Below are 11,672 nucleotides of genomic sequence, written 5' to 3' on the forward strand. Positions count from 1 at the left end.
CGACAGTTCAACGAGTCGCGAAGCTGAACTGGCAATGCTCGAGGCACATAGCTCAGAGAACCACACGTTGGACCCCAACGTCCATCCGACGTTGGGGTCCCAAGGTGATGGAATCGTGACCATGCAAAGGTGAAAGCAGCGTTGGTCGACCTCCAACGAGGCGGACAGACGTCGTCACGCGCGTCCCAGAGAACCGCAGGAAGCAAACGGCACTAACCCGTGGAATTTGGAACTCCCAAAAAAAGACCTATGTCCAGCAGTGGACGTCTGTCGGTTGATATGATGATGTAGATGACGATGATTGAAGTCAATATCGAAGGATATTGCAAGAGTATGATTGTGTTTTACATTATAATTAGGTACTTCGAACCTCGAGTTTTTCCTCACTACTATATTATATACTTCACAAGTGGAACTTATATCCTTTGTCAGTTAAATTAAATACACTTTGTTTATCATTTTGTAAAATAACAAAGTATTATTTATACATAAAGCATTCCCGCGGTTACCGGTTTGCTCATGTTCGAACAAGTCGTGTTTAATTGGATTTTTTTGCTCATTAAACTCTGTATTTTATATGTAAGTATAATCTTATCGTGGCGTATGTTTTATTTTCAGTTCCTACCAGCGGTCTGCGTTCAATTTTGCACGCCTTTAATTACGCTTGATTCTTCATTAGTGGGGCCTATAAATGTTTTATTTGTGTAGTGTGAGAGGTAGGTACTATACATTAAAGAGTATTCATATATTGTTTTCCTTTACTGTAGTATTGGCTTATAGTCAATATATTGTGTGCCAATTTTGGGTACCTTTACCTCTGTAGTTTGTACTGACGCATTGTTAAACATTTATTATAATATATTTAACTTTTAATTTATTTATATACTTGGTATGGTAAAAATGTAAGGTTTGAATGTTTATAATTTGAAGCTTATAATTTACATTAAATTATAACTTATTAATGCGATATGTTTATGTCTAATCTAGGTAAGAAAATGTAGGTCAACATGTTTTTTCGATTTAGGATTAAATGTTTTTATATCATTATAGATACTTATATTTTGGTATGTATTTCGGTATGGGTGAAGGCATATACAGTGAAACCTGGTTAATTGGGATCTCAAGGGACCAAGACATATGTACCAATTATTGAGGGTTTTCAATAATCCAGTTTTAAAATTAAACAGGTTTAAATTTATAGTTGTCTCATTTACAGAGGTCGAAATGTGCCGTTATTCCATTTTTAGAGGTGGAAATGTTAATAAAAATGCGTATTTTTGATGTTATGAATTTAATGTAGTTATGAATGTACATGACAACGAGAAATGTATGTAAACAAACACGTCAAAACGTGTTGAAACCTGATAAATTTGTCTCACTTATACAGGTAATTGAGCTACAGAGTCTCAATTATCGAAAAAGTCTTAGAATTCAAATCTTATTTAACCAGGTTCAAAAAGTCCCATTAACAGAGGTAATTTAATGAAAAAGAACCGGGGCTTCGTTGCAACTCTCAATAATAGAGGTTTCTCATTTATCCAGGTCCCACTTAACCAGGTTTCACTGTATATAAGTAATCAGAATTTTTAAAAAAACATTCCATAAAAAAGACTATTTCGGATTTCTTTGACGGTCAAAAGAAAACCCAGCAATTACTTATATTATATCAATAAATATTATTCTGATTCACATGTTAATCTATCTTGCTAATTTCGAATATTTTGAAGGAACCTGGGAACCGATTATTTCGATGAAATAAAATCGCATATTAGCTAAGCCTCCGACCTCCATCATCTAAAAACTTTAACAAATGTTTTATCTACATTCCAAACTCGAACGACAGCAATTTAATAGCAAAATAGCTGTGCATTGTGCTGTTAGCACACGCACCAACTAGGTTGGGTAAACAGTCGGATCCGACCGTGACTATGATATAATTGAATAATGTCCGACATTGCATACCTACTTACAAATTTGTTTTACAATTTCTCGCCAAGAACCCGCAAAGGATTTAAGTAATAATACATTTGTATTATTATTAGTCAGTAACTGAAATGTCAGTAACATCTGATAAAAAAAGCTGCCAACCATTAGGGCAGCGTGGTGGGTCTGTACTGTTCTAAACCATCTCCTATGAAAGAGTAGCAAAGGTTTAATTTGTTATAGGATTAAATGTTTTCTGTAATAGTTAATTATTTATTAAAATCAACAAAAACCATAAAGCTAGTTTGGTAGAAGACAATCTGGATACCGCGCTAACGTTTTTCCGGTCCATATTACTTAGTTGTTAACTGTTATTTATTGATAATGTAAAACATACAATACCAAAACCAGAATAGCAGAGAGTAGTAGACGAAATAAATATTAATGCATTGTAATTTGGTAATTTAAAAATTAGCCATATTTGATATTGTTACCTATTACCATGTAACTATATACAGTGGCGTGCATAGAGGATATGCACAGGGTATGCAGATGATATAAAATGAAGGAAAGCTCCAGTATGAGGTATATAAAACTTAACTAAACTAACTACTAACTAAACTTAGGTAGATGTGTTTTGCAGAGTAGATAGGTATAATGTCACTATAACTTAAGGGTGGGCTTTTTATAACTCTTATAATGCCTATCCTTAAGTTTTTTATACCTAATACTGGAGCTTTCCTTCATTTTATATTATCTGCATATATAGTGACATTATACCTATCTACTCTGCAAAACACTTAAATAACATCTACCTACATAAATATTATGCACTGCGTCGAACTTAGACTTATTCTGATTTTTGATTAGGCATGATAATTGGCGCCACCAAATTGGATTGTCTGTTGGTAGCATTAGAAAAATGTTTGATAAAATTTTCGGAATGGCCGGCGCTGCCTATTGCCAGTTGATTTCCCACGAGAAAGGCCGTATATATTCAAATTAGTTGAATTGTAAGTGCCAGCTGCCTTCGGTGATGCAAGGTTAACTGTTGCTACTATTAATAAGGCAGATGCGGTGTTAATAGGAAGGGTTATTAATACAGTTGACAGATCTATGATAAAGATATATTTAATGGTAGCAACTCTACTTGACAAACTTTAATCGGACGTTTTCGACAATTTTCAACTTCAAATTCAAAATTCATTTATTTGAAATAGCCTACTCTATAAAAACATTAAAAACTTCAAGTCTTTTTTTACTTTATTGATTAGATTAAAAACACCAGTTCTGCTTGGAAAGTTTTTAGTTGGAAGCTTTCGTCAGTTTTCTAATTTAAATACAGAACCATAAAGTATTAAGTTATTAGTAGTAGCGGGCTAACGTGCTAAGGGCGTGAGTTAGAAGCCATATCTCTAATCGGTTTATATGCGACATCGTAACGTAACGCTTAATCGCTTGGCGGCACGTCTGTCGGTAGGGTGGTAACTAGCCACGGCCAAAGCCTACCAGCAGACCTGAAAAAAAATGGATTTTATAAATCCCCGAATTGCCTCCCCCCCGAGGATCGACCCGGGACTCCTGTACATAAGACCAAAGCCCTCACCAATGCGCAATGGTTTTTTTTAATATTCGGGAATCGTTGGTTTTCCGCTTGCTAAAAAGTATCCCAAAGTCAGAAATTGTAATCGTAAAGAAATCACACGGAACCTCGTACTTAATATAATTTAAAAAAAACCTTAGAAATACTCGTACATAATAGTACCAAAGCGAACTTCGTGAGAACACTGCACCGCGATGGATGGTGACTCAAAAACCAACAGCACTTTATATTCTTTGCACATCTACTTAAGCGGCGGTACTTTAAATGGTTATTCCACGTAAGTACATTTTCTCGAGACGTAACATCTCGACTTTCCGCACTAGTAGATGCAATAAATTATACTCACATAGAATTAAGAACTTACAGAATCCTAATTCAACCATTATTGCATGCAGTGCATTGTACCCAAAAACAGAGAAAACGACCCAAGCACGTCTCACTTTACGCCTGAGGAATAAAAATAATTAAATAAATATACTACGACTATACACACATCGTACAAAGTAAGCGTAGCTTGTGTTATGGGTACTAAGACTGATGATTATTTTTATGAATAATGTACATAAATACTTAAAATATACATATAATGGGCATTTATATGTACTTATATTTTAAGTATTTATGACACTGAAAAATATTCATGTTCATCTCACAATCATTTTACTGTTGTGGGTATAGAACCCACGGCATTGGACTCAAAAAGCAGGGTAGCTCCCAATTGCGCCAATCGTTAAAAATGTTTTGTCTGCTTTTGGGAATGTTGCTACCTCACAAACTTTTTTTCATTTTCTCCTTTTTATGGTAAACGTCTAGAACATTAGGGGTAAAAAAAAATTACTGTTAACTGCTAAATGTGAGTGCTTAACCGTCTGTTAGCTATTAAAGAAGAAGCTTCAATATTAGTCGTGTACACGGTTTCTGTAGGTATGTCTTAATTCTGTGCGCCCTGGATGTACCGGGGGAGAAACTTGATAGTTGCGTCCCCCTCACCAGCGTTTTAGAAAAATTACTTAAAAAAAACTCACAAGTATATTCCTAATGGCTGGCCTGTGTCCTTTCTCTCGCAAGTCCACGGTTAGTCAACCAGGCTCCCGTATGCCCTGAAACTGCAGTCTGGGCCCTGGTTTGCGAATGTCAGAGCAGTGCATGAGTTGAACTTAAGTTTTTTTTTTGTGTTACTAGCTTAAATAACAAATAAACTATTAAAAACACTTTAAAAATCTACGGTTTTCCTTTAATACACAATGTTATCTTTAACCATTAATGCAAGTGCTATTTGAATGGCTCATTTTAAAAACGCACGTAATACCGAAAAGTTGACGTGTGTAGCGGGGTTCGAACTCTGTCTCCTCGTAAGTTAATCCGTAGCCCTAACCGCTTATCTACGCTTATTATTAAGCGGCTGTTATTTCAAAATCGACAAACACTTACATTTTTTAATTAACGTTGACTGTGTGCTTACTCTGAGGAATTAATTGCGAAAAGCTAATCAATCTTTGCATTTCACAATAACGTACGCTAAGATTAATTCCAATAAATATAGTAGACACTTGAATAATCGCTAATGTCAATCTAACTAGTCGGTTTGCGCAAGCGGCGCCTCAAATGCCAGCGTCTAACGACGGCCGAGGCGACAGCTTTTTATTGGCTGTTACGTGTATTTTTCTGTCAAGATTGTATACTCTTTTTTTTAATTATTCTTTCCCATAGGAAAAAGGCAAAGGTATATCACCGTACGTACATAAAAAGATTTTTATTCCTACCTAGCAAATCGACGTAAATTTGGTAGGTAGGTATACAATTTTTTATGTATACTTACAATGAATAGTAATTACATGCACATGAGGCTTAACACCTTCAAATTGTTGGACACAGAATGGGCTCCTTGCATACAATTTTTCATTCTACTGCAAGTTACTCTCACCGGGTGAATGGATGCAGTCTGTGGCAGATATATTGAACCCATAACCTAACTCAGTTTCTACTCGGCATAGAATCGGAACGCTTAGTCGCTTAGCGGCACGTCTTTGTCAGTGAGGTGATAACTAGCCGCTGCCGAAGACTTCCACCCGACTCCTCATCGCAGATAAAGATTGTTTTAATGCTCAAATTTGTCTTCATAGCAAGCAGACCCAAAAAAACAGGTTTACTTAGTAGTTCTTACGAATATTATAAATACGAAAGTGTTGTTTGTTTGTTTGTCCGTCCTTAGTGCCCTAACTAAGCAACCAATCCACTTGATTTTTGGCATAGTTGTAGTAAAAAGTGCGGAGAGTAACATAGCTATTTTTATCCCTGAAAATAAACAGTTCCCGACAAAGAACGTGTGCCCCCGTTAGTAAATAAAAGACATTTTATTAACTGTATTTGTTATTTCCAGGCAAGAAGAAGCGTTATCCCATTGCCAGAACGCGCCATCGCAGGGTGGTCCCCCCCCTCGACACCACTCCCTTCTGCTGTGCTGCTTCAAGGATCTGTGCAACCACGAGGACAGTCCCGTGGCCAGGACGAGGAATCTCACTGCCAATGACTTAGGTAATCTATCAATCCATTCCCGGCAAAGTCAGGGCACCTCGCAGAACAAGAAAGATTAAGGCCGTAAATCCACGCTGAACCAACTAAAGTCAAATAAAATAAAAATTACTTCATTGCACAATAGAACAAAATAGAAATAAATAAAGAATAACAAAGGTACAAGTCATTCCAAAGGCGGCCTTATCTTATATTTCTACCAGGCAAACATTATGAGGTATTGACTCGCATATGAATTCTTTTAGCGCTCCGCAAAGTACTAGAAATATTCATCATCACATCAACCCATTACGAGCCCACTACAGAGCACGGGTCTCCTCCCACATTGAGAAGGGGTTAAGGCCGAAGTCCATCACGCTGGCCCAGTGCGGATTGATGGAATCCACACACCTTTGACAACATTATGTAGAACTCTCAGGAGTCTCAGGCATGCAGGTTTCCTCAAGACGTTTTCCTTCGCCGTTGAAGCAAGTGATATTTAAATTACTTAAAACGCACATAACTTAGTTAGAGGTAAAGCTGGATTCGAACTATGCCACCCGAAAGTGAAGTCGAGCTCCTACCCAATGCGCTATCACCGCTTCAAAATATACATACATATTAATAATTACATAAAATAAGGTGATTGCATAGACCATAGTAGACTTCACTTGTCTTTAAGAACATTACGGAGAGTTCTGAGACATGTGGTCCCTCATAATAATTTCCTTCACCGTTAACCTATCTCAATAAAATATGGCTTCAAAAAATCTTTTGTCCAGGTAAACCCTAAAAGGAAAGCGACCTTTTAGAGTTTACTTTCACGCGTGTAAACTTAAAGAAACGTACACACCGAAGCCGACGTCGGGGACAAGCGCCGCGCGAGCTTTCGGCGATATATCGCTAAAAAGACAGTTTTTTTAAAAGTAATAATTGACTGACCAAGCAGATGCAGATCTGATGGTACTGAAAAACTATCGCATATAAAAAGAGCAACACTTCACAGAGCATGCACGGAACACATCCTAATAAGTGCCGCCGTGTCCACCTGAGGCGTAGGTATTAAGTCTAAGTCAAGTCAAAGTCAAAAATATCTTTATTCAAGTAGATACGTAGTGCCCGTAGGTGGCACTTTTGATACGTACATAAGAACTACACAGTAGTGAGATGATGGCGATAACCATATTCGTAAACTTAAAACTAAAGCTACGAGGGTTCCAAACGCGTCCTGGTCTAAGAAGCCCACAACAAATTTAGCCGGGTGTTTATTTTTTGTTATCACCATCTCACATTGTCATTTTAAATTATTAGAATTATTAAGCTTCGTGTGCCAGTAATTACAGCGGCAACCATCCATGCCCATCAGACCGTAAGACAGCTATGCTTCTTAGCTAGAGAAGTAGTGGCGGTAGTATCGCCCGGACGAGCTCTGTCACAAAAAGCTTTACTACTACTAAAACTTGCCGCTCATACAGAATCGTTCATTGGGTAGGCGATTTCAGGAGTTGTTGATTTCATTCCACCGACAAAGTATTCCAACATGTTGACAAGAGCACCTATGTGTGGCTTTGATGTGTAAACTCCTTCAGATCTGCTAAATTTCTAGTTTACAAATACATATCTAACCTAAAATATATAAAGCCGAAGAGTTTGTTTCCTTGTTTACTTAAACGCGATGATCTCAGGAAGTACTGGTCCGATTTGAAAAATTATTTCAGTGTCGGATAGCCCATTTATTCAGGAAGGCTAGAATAGGCTACATATCATAACGCTAAGACGCGCGTCAGTAGCTGTTTTTCGTTTTGAGAGCTTCCGCTGCGTGCGCTGCGTAAACGGTTAAAGTGTCGATAAATTCATGTATTTTAAAAGTTCAAGTTCTAAAAAAGTTCACGATAGCATATTTCTATCTTTTAAGGTTGACTTCTATCTCGTAGTGGGGCCCGCTTAGACGGATGCACTTCGATCCTCCAGGATCTTTTGTACTTAAAGGTCGCGTGGGACCGCTAGTCAATTAATATTTATCATGAATCATATATATAAATTATATCTGCGCAAGTATGACCGAAATTGGTATTTGGTAAACAATAAAAGTTAAAGGTATACTAGTTATAGGTAATAAATAGCTTTTAGTTGGGTATTGTAATGGAAGCGTATATATATAAAACACCTCTTTCACGCAGATAAATGTTTACATTATCAATCAGGCACACAGAGAGAGGTAAGTATACATTTCTTCGAAACGATAATAATAAAATAGCAGAGTCTATTTTACGAGAATTCAATAAAACAGAGCAGTTTCCGCGAACAAAGATATTATTCTACGGCCGCTTATCTAATGTAAACAGTGAGTCAGTACGTGCTGCAAGTACTTGGTAGCTATTTTGAATAAGCGATGCTACAAATCGGCGATTTTTTATTACCAAACTTTTTGTCTTGTCGCCACTAACCACGAGAATCAATAGGGCCTTCAATCTCTTTAAAGATGAAATCGTCATTCAGTTTGACTTCATAAATCACATGTCATAGGCGTTTTAATTAACATTAGTCAATTATTATTCATATCACGATAAACGCGGCTAATCAGTGTTAGATACGAATTCATCATTGAGCAAAGATTCCTGCAATCCAAGACCGCATGATTGTCATGAAAGAGTATGGAACAATGTTAATAAATTGACTGCTAAAAATTATAATTTTGCGGCCCAAGAATGTCTTGTCATGACGCCGATTCCGAATTTCTGGGCTGGTTGGTACTAAGATGTTTTACCAAGAAAACTCTATTCTTAGCAAATGTTTACCCGACCCGAAAATCGATCCCAGGCACTCTTGATCCCTAGATCAACGAGGCAGTTGACAGAAACATGTTATGTTCTACCACTTTTTGTCGAGCGGAATGTCGCTAGTGTGTAGTGACTCTGACATCTGAATATTACATGATATAACTTTGACTATACCTTAGGAATTGATTAATCCTTGTGCAATAAATATGTTTACATTCCTATCAGTGGCGTGTTTCATATCATAGTTTATATCATAGAGGCGGGAGGGCATTAAAATTATGCCAGATAATAAATATATATATATTGTATTGCATCACAAAACTTTGATTTAACTGGATTCTTAAGATAAAAGAAGAAGAAATTGTGTTCTACAGAGCACGCAGAACTTAAAAGAACAGAATTGGTGGCTGAAATGAAAAAACGTTTTCAAAATCCGACAGATAATTCCAGATTATTCGCAGAAGGTCGTATCGTTAATAAGCAGAATTAAACCAATAAAATGCGCATACGCAGAAAGCCATCCCCGTATCGTGTGGGATTGTAGCCGGAACTCGTACGCATAATATCTCAATATCGAATTGCTAATGTTATATTATGACAATGCAATATATGATACGGTGTAATACTGGGAAATCATTATAACCGTGTCTTTAAAAATGCAGACGTTCTCCATTAGACGCTTTTTTATGATCCATAGGGTTACTTAAGCGTCTGGGCGGGTTTTTAATACAATTTGAGCAAAAATTGGACTTCATTCTGCATTTTTCTGCGTTCTATTTACTGATGTTCTATTTTTATTCAGTAGCAGCAGAATAATTCCTTATAAAACAACTTCAGTTTTAGTAAACTCAGTCTTAGAGATTTTTGTAACAGAACTCGTCCGGGGCAGTAGGCTCACAGCCATGCTTATTTCTGCCGCCTTATACTTACTGTAGCTTCAAAATATATTTCTAATAATATAGTATTTGTAAGACAAGATATTAGTAGATATAAAGAACAAGTGGATATAAAAAGTCGACTTACAAGAAATGGTCATAAATAAGGGTCCAATGCATATCGTCTGCGAAAGGTACAGAAGTCGTTTGTGGGATTGAGTATACGCTTTTATAATATGATTCCTAAAGTAATTTTGGACCTACCAATGCATAAGTTTATAGAATATATTAAAAGACATTTATTACAGCGAGGTATACGACACAATTGATGAATTTCTTAATGACAAGGTTGCTTAGATTTGGAAGCATCCAGCTCCGATTACATCCCTCACAAGATAGAAAAAGAATGTTCAAATGAAAAATGTAAAATGTAAACTTTTGCCGAGCAACTGCTGAGTTTCTTGCCGGCTTCTTCTAGAATCTGCCTTCCGTACCGGTGGTAGAGTCACTACTAACCGACAGACTGGACGTTTCAAAAGTCCTTAAACCTACTTGAAATTTATGAATTTTAAAAACTCACACATGTATATTCTTTGCAGAAAACAGCGTCGCAAGCGAACGCGGCGCGTCCTACAACGGTGAGGTTTGGTTCAAGGCCGCGACCATAGCCGTCCCCGTGTGCGGCGCGCTCATCCTCTTCATACTGGTGGCCGTCGCAGTCAGGTTGCTGCGAGCCGACGCTCTGCTACAGGCAGATAGGAAACTGAGGTACAAACACCTATATCTGTGTCGTAGAATTAACTCAACGCGTCCTACATTTGCGAAGTTTGTTTTAACCCATGATGAAAGCCATGCTTAATGCTTATACTATTCATGTGTGTCGGTGTCGGTATCAGGTTGTCGCCGTACAACCAGTGAGACTTCCTATTTTTGTGTTTAACCTTAGGCATGTTATAACAAACTTAGACTTATAAGTAAGGGTCCAAGTCTAAGTCAGACAATTATATATACTCCTAGTAATCTTAAAAATTCATAAAACACTACACTTTGATCCAATAACTTTAAATAAAAGAACAAATAGTCGCATTGTCTCTACAGTTAACACAAAAACAGCCTTTGCCTCTAGGCAACTAAAGAAACAATCTTGTCTGCTGTATAATAGAATAAATAGAGTTTTGAATATTTATCCACTGAAACTGCATGACTGTAAAAAAACAGTAACAAATTGGATAAAATCATTAACGTACGATGAGACAGAATCTCTCTTCCTGATTCTAAAGTAAAACACACACACACACACTCAAACACTTACACACACACACTCACAAATTTGCATGCTTGCATGATTGATTTTGAAAAATTCTAAACAAAAAAAAAGTATAAAATTATAAAATGTATTAAATTGGTTAAGTCATGTTATTAGTATATGTGTAAACTTTATATCGGAAAGAGCGTGACCTCCAAATACAGGTTTTTTCCAAACTTAAATGGAGGTCTTAGCCTATTGTTTTGTAATGAAATTTAGATAACAAATAAATAATTTTTTAATTTTTTTCATTTTCATAAGTTTTATTCTTAATCTAAAACATGTTGTAGAAACTTAAGGCTAGCAGCTATTTATAATAACAAAATCTCAATTCCCTAAGTAATAAGCCTTTTGATTGGAGCAAGTAAGCTAGTACTACAACTACAACCAGTGAAAATTCCTTATGTGTTTTGGCATTTACGCTTGTCGTACAACAGCGAAATTTGGATAACCCGGCGATGATTCTCATACTCATTCTGTTTAGATTTTGTCACCATCGGTATCAGGTTGCCGACGTAGGTACAACCAGTGAGACTTCCTATACTTGTTTCTTCAAAGCTGCGTCGAAAGCTACTCTGATACTGGTTGCCGTCAGTATCGTTTCGATGAAAGACAACTGACGTACAAGTGGGACTTCTTATATCAGTGTCGTAGCATGAAAGCGGAGATTGAGA

At 36.8% G+C, this 11,672-nt stretch overlaps 1 protein-coding gene across 1 annotated transcript in view; it reads left to right on the plus strand.

Moving 5' to 3' along the window:
- Positions 1 to 11,672, plus strand: part of LOC120628597 (BMP and activin membrane-bound inhibitor homolog) — a 116,176-nt gene that overhangs the window by 101,135 nt on the left and 3,369 nt on the right. Inside the window, exons 3-4 of the mRNA XM_039897051.1 lie at positions 5,907 to 6,061; positions 10,292 to 10,460. Of these exons, the coding sequence (XP_039752985.1) occupies positions 5,907 to 6,061; positions 10,292 to 10,460 (324 nt within the window). The remainder of the gene's footprint in view (positions 1 to 5,906; positions 6,062 to 10,291; positions 10,461 to 11,672) is intronic.

The sequence above is a fragment of the Pararge aegeria genome, chromosome 13 (assembly GCF_905163445.1).
Source record: "Pararge aegeria chromosome 13, ilParAegt1.1, whole genome shotgun sequence".
Taxonomy (NCBI): domain Eukaryota; kingdom Metazoa; phylum Arthropoda; class Insecta; order Lepidoptera; family Nymphalidae; genus Pararge; species Pararge aegeria.